The sequence below is a fragment of the Scyliorhinus torazame genome, chromosome 17 (genome assembly GCF_047496885.1).
Source record: "Scyliorhinus torazame isolate Kashiwa2021f chromosome 17, sScyTor2.1, whole genome shotgun sequence".
Lineage (NCBI taxonomy): Eukaryota > Metazoa > Chordata > Chondrichthyes > Carcharhiniformes > Scyliorhinidae > Scyliorhinus > Scyliorhinus torazame.
In genome coordinates this window covers 29,367,585-29,386,453 of record NC_092723.1, presented here as the reverse complement: position 1 = coordinate 29,386,453, position 18,869 = coordinate 29,367,585, and the positions used below count along the sequence as shown (strand labels likewise).

The window sequence follows — 18,869 nt, the reverse complement described above, 5'->3', positions numbered from 1 at the left end:
AAGGTAGGAATGAGATTTTAAAAAACAAATCCCCAACAGACTTTTCATTCCCAATTCCAAATATTTAATACAAATATGAAATGCCACGACACAATTGCTCAGAATATTAGGTTAGCCTAAATTGGAATTCAGTTTTCATAACTATGTCATTATAAATGCAGGATTTTCTCAAAATCCACAACATGTCACAACTGGTCTCTGTATTCAACAGCATCAATCTACACTAGTAATCCAAAACTTATAGCTGGGATTTAGTGCCTGCAACACCGGCTCTGGTGAGAGTACTGGTGGGAAGCCCATGTCACTTCCTCAGGAAGGTATCATGCATTTTAAGCCTTATGCATGGGCCTTCCATACCGCAAGCCTCTAGGTGGCTGGAAACAATGACCTTGATGGTTGCTGGCCAATTAGAGGCTGACAGTTCTCCATTGTCCTAATGTCAGCAAGAACAGTGGCTGCTGCTGGTCATGCTCCGAGGCCCATCCTGAGGAGCTCACTGTCACTACGCCCGAGGAGCTCAATACCACTACTCAGTGGCATAGTGGTATTGTTATTCGACTAGTAATCCAGAAATCCAGGGTAATACTCTGGGGTCCTGGGTTTGAATCCCACCAATGTAGATGGTGTGATTTGAATTCAATAAAAATCTGGAATTAAAGGTTTAATGATGAGCAATGTCGATTGTCGTAAAAAAAAAAAGCCATCTGGTTCACTAATGTCCTTCAGGGAAGGAAATCTGCTGTTCTTACCCGGTCTTGTCTACATGTGACTGCAGACCCATACAGCAATGTGGCTGACTCTTAACTATTCCCACTGAAATAGCAAGCCACTTAGTTCAAGGGCACTTAGGGATGGGAACAAATGCTGGCACAGCCTGTGACACCCCCATCCCAAGAACAAATATTTAAGTCCAATGTCTCTGTCAAAGCTTGTAGCTTTCCCCACATTGGCCTTCCTGTTCCATTCTTCTGTCCCCATCACTGCCTGCCATCATGCTCACTCCAGCAGACTTCATGAAACAGCAATCAATGACAGGTATCCACCTACTATCTGGATGGTGGGAGAGTAAGGAGCCGTGCATTTAAATAAGATACGGAAAAATAGTGCATAGGTTTAAAACATAAACAACATGGTTCATGGAATGTTGTCCTATTCTTTAGGGTGTTGTAACTCAAAAGTGAAGAAATGGCTATTTCAACTTCCACGTCATTATCTGCATTACCCCAGCATCAACCACGCTGTAGTCTTTTACGGTCATATATATTGCTGGTCTCAGTTTAAACCTCAAAGGATCTGTCTTTATGCTAAGCAAGATGTTAAGACTGACAATGGTTCAGGTTGGAAACAATTGTATGAAATTTATTGCTAGCAACAACTATGTCCAGCCCTTCATAGGCTTTGATGTAGCCTGGGTCCTAACACCTGCATAGGCAGATTACCTGGCTATATGGCTGACTCATAAAGTGTACATGGGTGTCTTACTGGCACAGCGTCACAGAAAGTAGTGAACATCTGCAGTTGGGATCACAGGCAATAGTAAACATCAAACATGAAGGCTATACTTTTAATCGTCCAGCCTGACGCATGGTATTGTCATGGTAATGCCACTATTCAGCTTTTTTAAGATACATGTCATTGCCTGAGTTGGCATGCATACAATGTCACAACAAAGCCTATTCAAATCTTGCACCATGTTTTTGTCATCTCATGAATATCTATTACTTTCACTCAAGTTTCATCAGTAAGTTAATGAACAGTTTCCGATGGCCTGCATTAACACAACTAAGTCAGATTCAAACCTAGTTGGAACTTACAACAAAACGGAAGAGAGGTATGGGCATGATTTTAAGAATGGATCATTAACATCAATTATTTATTTCCTTTATTTTCCACATCACCTCTTTAATAGCCCATGGCCGAAGCTACCATTTCCAACTCTGCCAAAATTAGCACCGCCTTCCATCAAAATACAGCTCTTTGTTCCAACACTTCCATTTGCACAGAGGCAGGAAATGAAATTATTATGAATGAGCAGGATGATTGGATGAATCAATATTTCTCATTTCACATGTTGTGTTGTTTAAGGGCAGCATGGTAGCACAGTGGTTAGCACTATGGCTTCACAGCACCAGGGTCCAAGGTTCGCTTCCCGGCTTGGGTCACTGTCTGTACGGAGTCTGCACATTCTCCCAGTATCTGCTTGGGTTTCCTCCCACAAGTCCCGAAAGACGTGCTATTAGGTAAGTTGGACATTCTGAATTCTCCCTCTGTGTACCCGAACAGGCGCCGGAGTGTGGCGACTAGGGGACTTTCACAGTAACTTCATTGCAGTGTTAATGAAGCCTACTTATGACAATGAAGATTATTATTATTAAATGTATTGTTGAAACAAAACAATGAGGATTTTTTTGACCCATCCCCAAAAAATAATTCTCCATTCTCGAACATGCCAAAATATTGTAATGAAATGAAAAAATTTAAATTGCTTATTGCCACAAGTAGGCTTCAAATGAAGTTACTGTGAAGAGCCCCTAGTCACCACATTCCGGTGTCTGTTCGGGAAGGCTTGTACGAGAATTGAACCCGCACTGCTGGCCTTGGTCTGCTTAGCCCACTGTGCTAAACCAGCCATTAAAGAAAGGAAAGAAAACCTGGATGTGAACCAACAAACATGACAATTGATTAAAAGTGGCTCAATCATTTGATACAGACAAGCAAGACAGTCACGCTGTAAAACACGAAAACATAACTTACGTTCACAGGATAGAACCTCGCCATCCCATCCCTCAGCTGTACATTGCCGATAATCTCTACCCGCCATTTTGTATCTAGAAAAAGAAGATTAAACCATGTATTTTTTGGGAAACCGGTATAGTTTGCAAAGGAATTGTGGTCCAATGAGGAAATATCTACTCAACTAGCAACAAACACGTCAATAAAGTCAAGGGTGAGGCATGGTTAGCAAAAAAGAGTTGAAATCAAAGGGCACGATTCAATCACTGCGATGCGCCCGACAATCCAGGCGCGCCGGGTAAATCACGGGAGGGGGCAACATCGAGATTCGAACATTTTGCAATTCACCCGGCCCGCTCCCGATGGCAAGATCCAGATCTTGTCCAAAAATGGCAAGGTGGTCATTAAGCCTAATTTGCACTAATTTCAATCTCATTAGCGAGATTGAAGTCAAATGCAACGGCCTCCTGTGAGTCAACCGACTCTCCTGCGAGAAGTCACGCGGTCATCATTTGATACTCCTTTTAAAAAACAGGAAGCTGACGCAATGGCTGAGGGGAAGTGAGGAGATGTGGAGCCATCTCCATTTACTGGCAAAAAGCTCAAGGGTGCCATTACTGCTGCCCTAGTACTTGCAGGAGGGGGGGGGTTGCGCAGTCTTCAGGGGGATTGGGGTTGTTTGGGAACTGGAGGTGCCCAGGTCGGAGTTCGCCCCTGGGCTGGATGGGTGAGGTTCTTTGCCTCTGTGAGGGCTTCAACCATCTTTAAATATTGTGGCGACCCATAACAGGGGCAACCACAATTGCAGCCTGTCTGTCCTACCAAACTCTCCCAGAATAGAGCCATACTTCAGCTTCTCTCATGAAAGTCAATTTGGTCCCTTTGACGAAGGACAACCTCTAGCTTCACAGCTGAAGTCTATTTTAAAGGGGAGATTAGCCTTGTTAGTTGTGAGAGCACTTCACGCTCCTGAACTCTCAAGTGCCTCCTTGAGGGCACAGGTGCCATGACTCAGAGGAAGATTAGTGGACTGGATGTCCGGCAAACCTTGATGCCTGAACAGTGTTCCTGAACTCGAGGAGCGTCAGCACCATGGAGCCAGCTGCCAACAATATGACACTAAAGAGCAAGACTTCACCACTGAGGATCTTCTCACGGCTAAAGGGTAAGTGTCAGAATAAGTGAAGCATGACCTCCCTAATATTGCTAGTAGAGGATTGGGGTCCAGGCGCTCCTGATCTGGGTGGGGGTGAGTGTGCAGAGAGATGTTTTCCAGCAAACTGGCTCATTGGATGGCACTCTGAGAGAAGGCGGGACAGTCAAGGTAAGTGTGGGGGAGGTCTGGGAGATTTGAGGCCCCCGAGATAGAAGTGTTAACTGATTGCTGGTCTTTTTCTTTCTTCAATTCCTTCCAGATAAAAATATGTTTGCTAGTGTGGATCCCGCGGAAGCTGCCCGCACTGTGCTTGTTGAAACCAAAGCTGGCAGACGCTGAAGATGGTAGCAAGGCCACCTCAGGCTGGAAGTGGCACCACATGTGCAGGGGGCTCTCTCATCGGGCTAAGGAGGGGAGCAGAATGGGAGGCCAGTGACAGTGAGTGTACACGAGGCGTTGGTCCTTCCATGAGCTGATGGAGAGCGTGTGCCGTAGGAGATTGCGTTTCAACAGGGAGACAATGTGGCACCTGTGCCATGTCCTCCTGGACATGGCACCCATGGAGGAGGAGGACACCCCTCCCGGTGGCAATGAAGGTCACGGCAGTCCTTAATTTCTATGCCATTAGGTCATTCCGGGGCTCGAGCGGGATCCTGTGTGGCATATCACAAAGTTCAACTGGTACAAGAGGGAGATATTAGGAATTTGGGACCAGGCATGGGATTGAAGATGTAGAACGCAATTTAGGGATTAAATAGACTGAGGGAAAGAATTGCTAGCACAGAATCAGAGGGATACGGCCGCACCGGGCATAAGTTACATTGTCCCATTCAGGCTTAAACTCGTTCGTGGGAATACACAGGATGCACCTGTTCAGCCAGGGTGATCCACCCAAGATCCATTGTCCTTCAGGACACTTTTGTTTGACCAGCCATTAGCCCATTACAGAATCTGATGGCCTCTTTTGTTCATAAATGGGAGGTTAGTTGCATATCAATAGCATGGCTATGTTCTTTTGTAGAAACAAGAGTGAAAAATCAACAGCCAAGATAATGATAATGAGCTCAGGTTTGGACACTCCAGAGGAGAACCTTTGTTTGTGGGGCTGGGCGAAGCTCAGAGGAATAGATAAAGAATCCTGTTTGAACAGCTGAAGAGAACGATGTGAAAAGCCATCGAAATAGGTCATGGAAAGCTGCCCAGAGACAGGCTTTCGAAGAAGGTTCTGAAGGAATTTCACTAACAGCAGAAAGTTTGCTTCGTAAATGCAAGTATCACCTTTGCCTGCCTATGTTATTGGAATGAGAGCTGTATGTTCATTTGAAGTGCTGTTTAATGGGAACTTGTGTGTAAGGGTCAAGAAAGTACTTGGAATCTGTTATTGTTAGGATTGAACTTTAAAATGTTAAATATTATTGTTCTTTTGTTCTAATAAAGTTTGTTCATAAAATAACCAAGCCCTATTTCTTATGTTTTCACTCCTGGAACGAACCGATCTTTCCGCATCGCTTTAAACTTAAAAACATCATGGTTCTGGTCCAGTATCTAAGCCACTGTTGAGAGCCGACCATGCGCCTGTAACAAATCAGGTGTATCCAGGAGGTGATGGATGTTCTGTATGCCTGGGCATCCGATTATAACACCTTCGACCAAGACCAGGCCCACCAAGGTGCTTGGGTTGCAGGATTTGCTGCAATCGCCAGGGGCCATCGATGGCACGGGTATCGTCCTGCGGACACCGGGCACCAGGGAGTGCCCTATATTAACAGGAAGGGGTTTCACTGCTTGAATATTCAGATTGTGTGCAACCACTGCTTGAGAATCATGCATGTGTGTGCATGCTACACTGGGAGCGTGCATGACAGCTACATCCTGAGGCACTCAGAGATCCTCAGTGTGACACCCCAGGATGACGGGTCGATTCATGGGGGACAAGGGAAATCCTATGGGGGTATGGTTGATGAAGCCGGTGTAGAGGTCTGGAGACCAAGGTGGAGACCCGTTACAATGAGGCCATGTTGCCGCCCATGCTGTCGTTGATCGATGCATTGACCTGCTCAAAATGCGGTTCTGATGCCTGGAGACATGCTGGAGGAGGAGGATGTGGAGGGACATCGCCTCACCTCAGGAGGAGGAGGCGGAGGATGTGGACTAGGAGGCGCTGAAGGACAAGCCTGAGGAGCAGCTGCAGGATGGAGAACGGATGGCAGCAAGGGTCCAAAATGCCAAGTGGGCCAGGGAGGCCCACATCGTCTCCAGATTCTCCAGAAATGAGGCTGTGCCCTTCAGCTCAGCACCCTCCCTCCCCGACCAATCAGTTCCCCCCTCCAAGGGTCTACGTAACATTACTCCAGGGTGATGAGCCTGTGTTGGCACTATCAGCGGGTCACTGCACAAAGCAGGAGAGTGATGATCACTCACTGTGAAGAAAGCTCAGATGCTCCTCAGACAGCTGATTCCTGTCTTTCTGCTGACAGTGCGCTCACACTTATCCTCATGATAGAGTCCGAATTGGGGGCTTTTGATCTAGTACCACTGTGGGCTGTAGAGGGGGGTTGGTGGAAATGGGGAGTGGGCAGAACAGGGGGTGGGGGTGCAGGCAGGCCTGCTTTGAAGACTAATGTGATAGAGGCTTTGCATGTCTCAGTGCGAAATGTTTTAATGGTGACTATTTTAATAGCTACAGATAGTGACTTCACCAGTTCCCACTCAGTTCTTCTGAATTTTCTTAATCTTCCGTGGTCTAATGCTTTGTCTAGTCGTGTCTCTGGGGTACACATCAGAGATGGAGGCAGCCTGCGGCTTTCTGTGCCCTGTGGCCTTTTATGCCCAGGGTGGACATCCTCTGCAGGCCTGGAGCTGGAGTTCCCCGGCTGACGTACCAGTGTCACAGACCTCCCCATGCCATCCTGTTCTGTCCGCTGCTCTTGAGATGCACCGGTGTCAGGAGGGTGGGGATTCAGACCGCTTTATTCTCCTTGGTGGCAGGCCCCAGGATGGGCTGCAGTGCTTCCTCCTCCCTGAGGGTGCCTGTGGGGCCCTGGGTGAACTCCAGAAGCCTCTGAATCATCTGGCACTGTCAATCATGGCGGACCCCCATTGTCTGCACCATGGTGTCAACCTCAGCAATAGACCCCAGTCATTTGGCCATGCTCTGGAGAGCCAAGGCAATGTCCACCTGTATCTGAGACATGTCCCTCAGCGACTGGGACATGATGTCAAGCCCCTCAGCCATGGTCATCACAGATTGAGCCATGCCTTGGACACCACCACTCAAGGTGCGGACATTGCTCTCCAGAATGTCTACTGCAGCCGCCACCCTAGCAGTGTTGGACTTGCTGCCACGCATTGCCGACACCATCTCCTGCACCTGAAGGCTTTGGGACTCCTCCAATTGGCCTTGCAGTCACTGGAAAGTCACTACTAAATGTCACAGCTGTGACCTATCTTCTACATAAGCTCAGGGAGAACCTTGTCCAGAGGCTCGACATCTTGCTGGGAACCAGCTGAGTCCTGGGATCCAGCATTCCTCCAATTACTGTCTCCCTTGGATGTTCCTGTCTGTGCATCAGCAACTGTGTGGTGCTCGTCAGATAGTGCCACTGATGCTTGTCCACTAATGTTGTTCACCGAGGTGTGTGCCTCTGCGCTGGTGGAAGGTGTGGGTGAAAACAGTGACGCACCGTTGGTGTTCTCCTCAACTATCCACACTGTTATCCTTGTATATTGAATGGGAGTGAGTGTCGAGGGAGCGTTTAATACCAGCTCGACCTTAGCAGAGTGCAGCTGAGGCGCGAATCAGGCGAATCAGACAGCGAGGGAGTCAGGCATGTTGAGATTCATGTGGGGGTTCTTTATTTTGTACTAAGTGGGGGTGAACACAGGCCGCATTCTGGCCATTGTAGCCGAAGTGAAACACCCCACCAAACATGCCCAAAATGACACTTCAGAATTTTTTGGGTGAATTGCGCCCAATTTGAATTATAGTGCTGCTAAAAATTAAATGCTAGTCAAACTCCATATAAAGTACAATATACAGGGGGAACATTGTCTTGTCACCTTTAAGCTAAATTACAATATAGATTAAGTATCTTTAAGAAGCAGCAGGTACAGTTGTCCAATGTTGATATTTGTACATGGATCAAGGCATCAGTGACACATTTAACATTTCTACTTTTCTACAAACATTCCAAGCCCAGCATTAACATGATAGTAATCAATATAAAGATTTCTTTAAAAATTGTCAGTTCAGCACTAAATTGGAGACTCGCAGAGCTCATGCTGAGAGCTGTTATCAGAAATATAAAGAGCGAGAGATGGATATCAAATATTCTTGTGATAAAAAATTATAATAGTCTTTCAGTAACATTGGCTAGGGTACTGGACAGAAAGCCCAATATTTTAGTTACATTTTGTAAGACTGTGAGGAAAGGATACTTCGCTCCAGAAAATACCTCACAATTACTCCTTAAACAATACTCCTCAATACAGTGAATACAATACCCTTAATTGCTATCTTATTCCCCACTTAAACAATAAGAGAAAAAAACAAACTCAGCTCTCAAACCACCTTAACTACCAGTGGCACAGAGGAATACTTACTTTAGAGATATTCTTTGTGAAAGATATCTTTTGACACTGCTTTACAGAAGAGATCTGGCTCATGTCATACCCATGCAGAAATTCTGGCTATATGTCTTCAAAAGCTGTTTCAACTGGCGTGTTTCAACTCCTCAGACAAGTCTGCACAGCTCTAAAGACTGTTAATCTCTTTTTAACTAAACTGTAGTGAGCATAACCTGACTTGTGGTCCCAGCTTGATCCAGAAACGAACTCAACTGAAAATGCTTTCTCAAAAAGCCTGATGCCTTAGCTCCACCCAGCAATTGCATCATCTCACCAAGCTGAAAAATAATTAGTTCCTGAGGGAATCACCTGAATCCCAAGCTTTTACCATGGTTAATTGCACCTCAGGCTCCTGAAAGCTTTGTTGGCTTTCAACCAAGATTCTTTTAAAACAGTCAGCAGTCAAACACGTTCTAACGCAGGTTTTTAAACCTTACTTCATTAAATATTTATAATACAATATATCTGAAATTTCTACATTTATAACAATAGTGAATACTCACCCAATGTCACAAACGAAGGTAACTTTACTTCCAAATGTCTTATTTGGTTCGATATAATATCCATTCAGAATCTCCCCTGGATCACCACAGTTTAAAGCTACACAGGAAATAGAATCAGAAAAGGTAGAAATGTTACAATTCATTGCAATCCAGGTCATTAACATGAAGATAATAAGCTACCACACAATTGCAGGAAAGCAGGTCAGTCACATTGCAAAAGAGAGAAATCTAATTTACGTTTGCAGGATGGAACCTCGCCATGCCAACCCTCAGCTGTACATTCCCGATAGTCTCTACCCAGCATTTTGTATCTAGAAAAAGAAAAATAATCCACCATTAAACATTTGAAGGTTAATTAGAGAAGTCAGTGTTTTGACCATGTAGTAATTCTGAGATGCATGGAGGAAAAATCTATCAAATTATTATAGATACATGGTTAAAAAAAATCAAACAATCAAACGTTAAAAATGTTCGCAAATTCTGCCCCATCTGCCAAAAGTTTGTCCAATGACTTAATGTATCTATATCCCTTCACAAAACTAAGTTAGAAGAACAATGAAGGAATCAGTCTCACATTGAGAATTGTTATTAGAAATGTGAATAATGAGAGATGGACAGTCATTTAAAATTGTCCTAATCACAACATTAAAATAACATGAATCTTCACCAAAATGATTCAGTAATTTATGTACTGAAAACTTACCCAATGTCACAATAAAAAGTAACTTTATTTCCAATTGTTTTATTTGGTGCCCTATAATATCCATTCAGAATCTGTCCAGGGTTACCACAGGTTATTGCTACACAGGAAATATAATGAAAGAGATAGAAATGTGACAAAATCCCGAATTTTCCCACAGTTTTTTCACAGTGTTTAACATGAAGATGAATAGTCATAACATAATTCTCCCCAATATCAGAAGAGCCCAACTTTGAAATTCATTTATCTAAATAATGCCAACATAAATGCACGACTTTCTCTTAGTCCGCAATACTTTACAAGAGTTCCGTCTCTGTCTTCAATTGCATTCTGTATTGGGCTGTAACAATCTTCACCGACTTACTAAATGGTGAGACACTAGGAGGTATGGAAGAGTAAAGATATTTGGCATTGAATGCAAGCAAGTCAATGAAAATGAGTGCCAAGATACAAAATATAATCAAAATTCTTAATTCAATATTGTTCATTATTTCACAGATGTTGGAACTCAAAAGTGAACAAATGACTTCAAAGATTCTTGTCCATCTCGAAGATCCATTATTTACCCTTCCAGGGCATTATCTGTTCTACCTCAGCACCTCTGCCACTAAAATCTTCCACTGTGTTTTTGTCACCTCATCAGTATCTTCTTTCACTCAAGTGTAAACAAATGCAACAGTTTGCATTGGCTGCACAAACAGAATTAAATCAATGGGGCACAAATAGGGTCTTAAGTGGAGAAGGAAAGAAGAGAAGACTGGAGTGTGGATAATTAATGTTCATTGCATTTTTACTTTACTTCCCACTTCCTCCTCCTGGTTCTCTCATGGACCAAACTACCACTGCCTTCCAACTCAAGATCCCCAAAACTGGCACTTCCTAAACTTCCCGTCACCCACCAAAACCCAGCTCCTTCCTGCAACACTGCCATTGGTGCTAAGACAGCAGATTAATTAAAGACTTGTGGGGGAAGCAGGTTTGATGTGACGAATGCTAAATTCTCATATCATAGATTGGCTGGATGGGGGTGGGTGGCAAGAGGTGGCATGGGTTGGAATGGACAGTGCAACGGTAGTGCATGGTGTGTGCGGGGGTGGGTGGGATGAGGACAATCAGGGGTGAGGCTGGAGGGATGTCTTTTGCTTTATTGTATTTTCAAATTTTGACAATGTGCTGGAGCACGGAGGCAGGCCTTTTGCCCAGTGAGCCTCTGCACCCAACAGCCTCGTCACTCGTTCTGGAGGCGGCGAGTGCGAATCCCATTTCATGCTGCTCCTCAGAGCGAAAATCCTAACTTCCGGGCCACTTTTTCAAAGTTTGGGTTTGCGGAGCTGGGAATTGTGCCAACTCTGAGTTCCCAACCAGGGTGAGTAACGCCAGGTCATTATTTTGCTTTAATACGCAATGTTGAATCTAAACACGGAGTTAAAGTATACTCCCATCTAAGAATTCCGAATTCCAAGCTAGAAGATGTCAAAATACAGTCGGAAAGCAAATCATGATACTACACTTTTTGAACAATTCATTGCTGGCTAGCTCAATCATTTGGCAAAGGAAGCAGATCAGTCACATTACAAAAGAAGGAAACATAACTTACGTTGACAGGATGGAACCTCACCATCCCATCCCTCAGCTGTACATTGCCGATTATCTCTACCCACCATTTTGTATCTAGACAAAGAGAAGAAAACCACCTGTATTAGCAAACCTGCAAGTTAATGGAAAGTGTTAGTGTGCTGACCAGATTAGAATTCTAAAGGTCCACAGAGAAATAATTCTATCAAAATTGTATTAGAAAAGATGAGTCTAGGTTAGCAGAATAATGAATGAATCAAATGCAGTTGTGTTGTTGTGAAATAAATTAATGCAGCTGAGACCCTGTATAAAGTACATTGCACAGGAGAAATATTGGTGCATCCAGCTCATATTCCAGCTGAATTTCAATACAGTTTAAGAATTTTGAGGGACCAGCAGACACGGGCCGTCATGTTGATCTTCGATTATGGGTCTGAGTCATTAACAGATTCAGCATTTTCAGCTCTGCATTAATTTTCCAATCTGAGCACTAATATTAATTACTTTAATCTGTACGAACATCAACACTAAAGTAGAGCCTCATTCAGGGGTCACAGTGAGAGTTGTTAGCAGAAATGTGAAGCACAAGAGGCAGCCATTTGAAATCATCTTAAACACAACATTAAAATAAAATAATCTAGTCCCTCAACAAAATAATTAATTGATTAATATACTGAATACTCACCCAATGTCACAATAAAAAGTAACTTTATTTTCAACTGTCTGATTTGGTGCAGTAAAATATCCATTCAGAATCTCTCCTGGGTTACCACAGTTCATTGCTTCACAGAAAATAAAATAAGAACATAAGATTATTACAAAACTCTAAGATCTGCAACAGTCTTTTCATTACAAATATTAACGTGAAGATGAACAGCCACAAGTAAATTCTTCGGGCCATTCAAAAGTCCGTACGTTTTGGTGGGACCGGATCATTCCGCCAATGGGACTGGCAGAAAATTCCACCCCAGGGGCGGGATTCTCCGCGAACCGGTGGGGCGGGCAGCTCCGGCGCGAAGGAGTGGCGTGAACCACTCCGGCGTTGGGCCGACCCGAAGGTGCGGAATCCTCAGGGGCGGGTTGGTTGGCGCCGCGCTAGCTGGCGTGGAAGTGGCTTGGCGCCACGGCAACCGGCGCCGAAGGGCCTCTGCCGGCCGGCGCGAGTTGGCTCATGCGCGGGAGCACCAGCGTGTGCTGGCGTCATCCCAGCGCATGCGCAGGGTGTGTTCATCTCCACGCCGGCCATCGCGTAACGTTACAGCGACTATCACGGAGGAATAGAGTGCCCCCACGGCACAGGCCCGCCCGCAGATTGGTGGGCCCCGATCGCGGGCCAGGCCACCATGGGGGCACCCCCCGGGGCCAGATCCCCCCGCGCCCACCCCCGAGGACCCCGGAGGCCGCCCTCAGAGTCAGGTCCCGCCGGTAAGTACCTGTCGTAACATATGCCGGCGGGACAGGCCGGAAACGGGCAGCCACTCGGCCCATCGCGGGCTGGAGAATCGCCTGGGGGGCCGCTGACCGGCGCGCCGCAATTCCCACCCCCACCAAATCCCTGGCGCCGGAGAATTTGGCAGCCAGCGGGGATGGGATTCATGCCGCCCCCCGGCAACTCTCCAACCCGGCGGGGGGTCGGAGAATCCCGTCCCATATGTTTGAAATTAATTTTTTCAAAAACATGGCAAGACTTTCTCTCAATCTGCAACAACGAGATTTCTCTTTCACAAAACCATGTTGTCTCTGCTTGAATGCCTTGAATTTTTCTAAGTTTCTTTTTATTTACAGAATGTTTCTCCTGTACAATATCATAGAATTTATTTATTTTTTCATAGAATTTACAGTGCAGAAGGAGGCCATTCGGCCCATCGAGTCTGCACCGGCTCTTGGAAAGAGCACCCTACCCAAGGTCACACCACCACCCTATCCCATAACCCAGTAACCCCACACACCACTAAGGGCAATTTTGGACACTAAGGGCAATTTATCATGGCCAATCCACCTAACCTGCACATCTTTGGACTGTGTGAGGAAACCGGAGCACCGGGAGGAGACCCACGCACACACGGGGAGGATGTGCAGACTCCGCACAGACAGTGACCCAAGCCGGAATCGAACCTGGGACCCTGGAGATGTGAAGCAATTGTGCTATCCACAAGGCTACCGGGCTGCCCCTAATATACTTTATACAGGGTCGCTGGCTAGGCCCGCATTGATATCCCATCCCTAGTTGCCCTACAGAAGGTGGTGGTGAGCTGCCTTCTTGAACTGCTGCAGTACCTGAGGTGTAGGTACACCCAAATAGGGAATTTCAGGATACTGACCCAGTGACAATGAAGGAAGGCTGATATATTTCCATGTTAGGATTGTGAGTGACTTGGAGAGGAACTTGGAGAGACTTGGAGAGGTGGTGTTCCTTCAAGATGGCAGTGGTTGTGGGTTTGGAAGGTGCTGCCTAAGGAATCTTGGCAGGTTCCTGCATGTGCATCTTGTAGATGGTGCACACTGCTGCCACTGTTCATTGGTGGTGGAGGGATTGAATGTTTGTGAAAGGGATAGCAATCAAGCCGTGCTGTTACAACTTTAACAGTACTTTCTATGTTTCTCATATGATGGATGTTAAGCTAACTGGTCTGTACTTTCCTGCTTATGGTCTCTCTTCTTTTTTGAATAAAAGAGTTACAAAGAGTTACAGGCAGCATGGTGGCACAGTGGTTAGCACTGCTGCCTCACAGGGACCCGGGTTCAATACCAGCCTTTGGTGACTGTCTGTGTGGAGTTTGCCTATTTTCCCTGTGTCCACCTGGGTTTCCTCCAGGTGGTCTGGTTTCCTCCCACAGTCAAAAGATGTGCAGGTTAGGTGCGTTGGTCATGCTAACTTACCCCTTAGTGTCCATGGAGATGCAGGTTGGGTGGGGCTGAGGAAATAGGGTGCCTGTATAGGTTGTGCTTTTAGAGGGTTGGTGCAGACTTGATGGGCCAAATGGCTTCCTTCTGTACTGTAGCAATTCCAAGATTTACTATTTACTAATCTAATAGAATCTTCCCTGTATCTAGGGAAGTTTGGAAAATTAAAACCAATGAATCAACTATCTCATTAGCCACTTCTTTCAAGGCCTTAGAGTGAAGTCCATTCAGATTCGGTGATTTGTCGGCACGCAGACCCAACAATTTGCTCAATTCCACTTCCCTGAATATTGTAATTTTCCTGAGTTCTTCCCTCCAATTCATTTCCTGATTTAGAGCTATTTTTCAGCTGTTTTTGTGTCCTTTATAGTGAAGACCAATACAAAATACCTATGTAATTCATCTTCCATCTACCTATTGTCCATTATCAATTCCCCAGATGAAATTGCTATAGGACCAATGCTCACCTTTTAAACTCTTTTCTTTAATTCTGCAATTCTTTTAATACCTATAGAAATACTAACTTTCTATCTTAATATTACAAGCTAGGTTTATCTCATACTCTAATCTTTCCTTCCTTATTAATCTTTTTGTCATTCTTTGATGTTCTTTATATACACTTGGCAAATTTCCAACCTGCCAGCCATCTTTGCACAATTATACACTTTTTCTTAAATTTAATACCCTCTTTAACATTTTTAGTTAACAAAAAATGGTGGGCCCTCCCCTTGAGATTTCTCTTTCTCATTGGAGTGTGGCTATTCTGTGCATTCTGAAATATTCTTTTAAATGTCTGCTACTGAAGTAGTATTGATCTATCCCTTGAGTATATCCACCAGTTCATTTTAACTGTTTCCACTTTCATACCCTCATAATTGCCCTTAATTAAGTTTAAAATACTAGCCTTGGAAGCACGATTTTCTCCCTCAAACTGAAGGTTAAATTCAATCATATTATGAATGCTGCTACCTACGGATGCATTCACTATAAGGTTATCTATTAATCTTATCTCATAGCACAGTACCAGGTCTAGTATAGCTGTTCTAAGAAACTTATGATTGCCATTTCTTTCTGACAGACTCCCATCATTTGGGCAGCACGGTAGCATTGTGGATAACACAATTGCTTCACAGCTCCAGGGTCCCAGGTTCGATTCCCGGCTTGGGTCACTGTCTGTACGGAGTCTGCACATTCTCCCCGTGTGTGCGTGGGTTTCCTCCGGGTGCTCCAGTTTCCTCCCACAGTCCAAAGATGTGCAGGTTAGGTGGATTGGCCATGCTAAATTGCCCATAGAGTCCAAAATTGCACTTAGTGTTGGATGGGGTTACTGGGTTATGGGGATAGGGTGGAGGTGTGGACCTTGGGTAGGGTGCTCTTTCCAAGAGCCGGTGGAGACTCGATGGGCCGAATGGCCTCCTTCTGCACTGTAAATTCTATGAAATCTATCTCTTATTTTATACCCTGCCTTAGCGTGTAGTTACAATTAGGAGAACTGTATTCACTCCCACAAGTGACTTCCAGACAACATTTAACTGTCTATGTAGGAGTACAAAAATATAATTAAAATGGTTAATTAAATATAGTCCATCTTGTTAAGGCTGTTGGAAATGAAAACTGAGGAAACACCAAGAAAGGGGATCACTTATTTCTGCTTGCTTGACATTATCTGCTCTACCTCAGCACTCCTGCCACTAGAATCTTCCACCATGTTCTTGTCACCTCATCAATATCTATCACCTTCACTCAAGCTCACCTTCACTCAAGCATAAAATAATACAAGTTTCCTATTGGCTGCACTGAAATCAGAAACTCAGTGAGGTCGAGATACAGTAGGATCTTTAAAGAAAAATGAAAGAGGAAAAAAGGTAGCATGGGCAAGATTTAAGTATGGATCATTTACATCAACTGCACATAAACTTTACTTGCATCACCACTCAAACCTCCTAGATTTCCCATGGCCCAAACTGCTTCCAGTCAACTAAAACCACTTTAAAATTAGCACCTCCGAACCTTCTCATTAAACAACAAAACTCAACAGTAATGGTGGTGCTAGCGATGAAGATTCAGATCTTCTAGAGGGAGTAGGATTGATTTGATGAATGACAATTTCTCTTTTTGCACAATCTAAACATTAAGAAATCTTCAACATGAATCAACATCATTAACAATTCATTGAAAGTGGATCAATAATGTGTCACCAAAAAGCAAAGTTTAGTCACTTTACAGAAGAGGAAAACACAAACTTACGTTCACAGGATGGAACCTCACCGTCCCAACCCTCAGCTGTACATCGGCGATAATCTCTGCCCACAATGTTGTATCTAGTGAAAGAAACACAAGCCACCTGTTATCAGAGTCATGAAGGTTAACTGGGAAAGTGTTAGTTTGCTCATCAGGTGGGAAATCTAAGACTCAGACGAAAAATCAATGAAACTATCAACAAAGTGTTAAAAGACATGGAACTAGATTAGCATAACAATGAAATAGGAAACAAATAATGTTTTATTGCTGCTTTCAAATAAAAGCACAGATTAGACCCCAGATAAAGTACAGAGCACAGGCAGAGAATTGGTGTGTAGAGTTCACTTTTGAGCTGATTCTTAATAGACTCTTAAAGAACTAGCAGGCATGGATGTCCAGTGTTGATCCAGCAAATGGACCTTGTTATTGACAACATATTTAACATTTCTATCTTACCCTCACCTTGATCAGTGTACACATTTTGTTTTAAATTGCAGCTGAACACTAAAATAGAATCATCCCTCAAGAGTCCACATGTTGTGATAATTGAGTGTGGCCATCTGAACTTATCTTAATCACAGCAATAAAATAATATGTTCCTTCACCAAGATTATTCAGTGACTTGCATACTGACTACTCACCCAACGTCACAATAAAAAGTAACTTTATTTCCGATCGTCCAATTTGGTGCCTTATAATATCCATTTGCGACGGCCCCAGGGTTACCACAGGTTATTGCTATCCAGAAAATAAAATTATTATTAATAATAATAATCATCTTTATTGTCACAAGTAGACTTACATTAACACTGCAATGAAGTTACTGTGAAAAGCCTCTGGTCACCACATTCCGGCGCCTGTTTGGGTACACAGAGGGAGAATTCAGAATGTCCAATTCATCTGATAAGCATGTCTTTTAGGACTTGTGAGAGGAAACCAGAGCATCCGGAGAAAACCCACGCAGACACGGGGAGAACGTGCAGATTCCGCACAGACAGTGACCCTAGCCAGGAATCGAACCTGGGACCCTGGGGCTGTGAAGTGACAGTGCTAACCACTATGTTACCATGCCCCCAAAATGGTACAAAACCCCCAAATCCCCAACAATTGTTTTATTGCCATTCCCAGATATTTAACACAAATATGAAATGCTACTACACAATTGTCCAGAATATAAGATTACTTTAAATTTGGAATTCATTTTTTAGAGTTATAGTCACAGTAGTTCACAGCAACTAGTCTCTGTATTGAACAGCATCAACCTTCACTAGAAATCCAAAACATAATAGCTGGAATTTAGTGGCATCAATGGAGATTGCCCACAAGATGGAGAACTGATGGGAGCCCAACATCACTTCCATGAGGAAGGAGCAGTGTGATTTTAGTGTACTCAGCTAGATGTAACTGGCTAGCATTGCGCCTATCATACCTCAAGACACCAGGTAGCTGGAAATCTTGCCTGCATCAGCTGCTGGTCATTCAGACGCCAACAGTTCTCCATTTCTAGCAAAGCCACCAAGAGTAGTTGCTGCTGCTAGTCATGGACTGAGATCAGTGCTGTAGTGCTGCTGGAGTGCACTGGAGTGCTACCCCAGCAGCTTTGATTTCAAGCAGATTTGTAAACCCAGTACGGCTCACCAACCCAGGACATTCAGTGACTGATATTTGAAAAATGTGGTAGAGCTACCCGGGTTCAATGACTCGTGAGTTTATCAGCAGCAAATCAGTGAGAAACCATCTTATTACTGGATGAGAAATAAAGAGCGGGAAGATAAATATTAAAGGTATTTCAGGGTCCAAAGCATGAGGCCCACTGGCGTTTGAGTAAATTAGTGACTGGAGATTACATAGAGGGTTTGAGGAGGTGGGGGGAAAGAGAGAGAATTTGGGGGTAGGGAGAGAGGGGCTTGGAGGGAGGGGCTTGGGAGAGACAACGATTCACAATTCCTTAGCTATGGCGGCTTGAAGAGAGGTGCAGTAATCTGTTTGTATTCCCTGCTGGCAACTTTATATGGGGCTGGATTCTCCCAAAATGGGGCTCTGTTGTCACTCCGGCGTAAAAGCGCTGGCATTTCACTCCAAAGATTCCTGAAGAATGTTTGAGCCGATTCACTTACCTGCAGGGGGCTAGAAGGGACCCAGGGTGATTCACGCAGCTTTAGCTGCGGATACGGACCCCCGCACTTCCGGTTTTGAGTCCGCGCATGAGCACGGTGGCGGCCTCCAGCGGCCGTGCCGAGCGTCATGGCGGACTCGGACTGCAGAGGTAGCTGCAAGGTGTTGGCCCCCCGATCGGCCGCGCGCCCTTGCATCCGAACTGTTCCCCAGTCGCCCATAGGACCCGCCCCCCCCCCCGCCCCGGCGCCCGATAGCCCCGCCCCCCACCAGGGCAGCCGTGGACTGAGTCCGCAGCCGCCACGCAAGAGTCCCG

At 44.8% G+C, this 18,869-nt stretch overlaps 1 protein-coding gene across 1 annotated transcript in view; it reads right to left on the bottom strand.

The window, feature by feature from the left end:
• LOC140393808 (sushi, von Willebrand factor type A, EGF and pentraxin domain-containing protein 1-like) overlaps positions 1 to 18,869 on the bottom strand; it is a 145,950-nt gene that overhangs the window by 85,810 nt on the left and 41,271 nt on the right. The window contains exons 19-26 of the mRNA XM_072480270.1: positions 17,080 to 17,176; positions 16,445 to 16,518; positions 11,979 to 12,075; positions 11,316 to 11,389; positions 9,722 to 9,818; positions 9,256 to 9,329; positions 9,019 to 9,115; positions 2,755 to 2,828 (exon numbers count right to left, since the gene is read on the bottom strand). Coding sequence (XP_072336371.1) covers positions 2,755 to 2,828; positions 9,019 to 9,115; positions 9,256 to 9,329; positions 9,722 to 9,818; positions 11,316 to 11,389; positions 11,979 to 12,075; positions 16,445 to 16,518; positions 17,080 to 17,176 — 684 coding nt within the window. The remainder of the gene's footprint in view (positions 1 to 2,754; positions 2,829 to 9,018; positions 9,116 to 9,255; positions 9,330 to 9,721; positions 9,819 to 11,315; positions 11,390 to 11,978; positions 12,076 to 16,444; positions 16,519 to 17,079; positions 17,177 to 18,869) is intronic.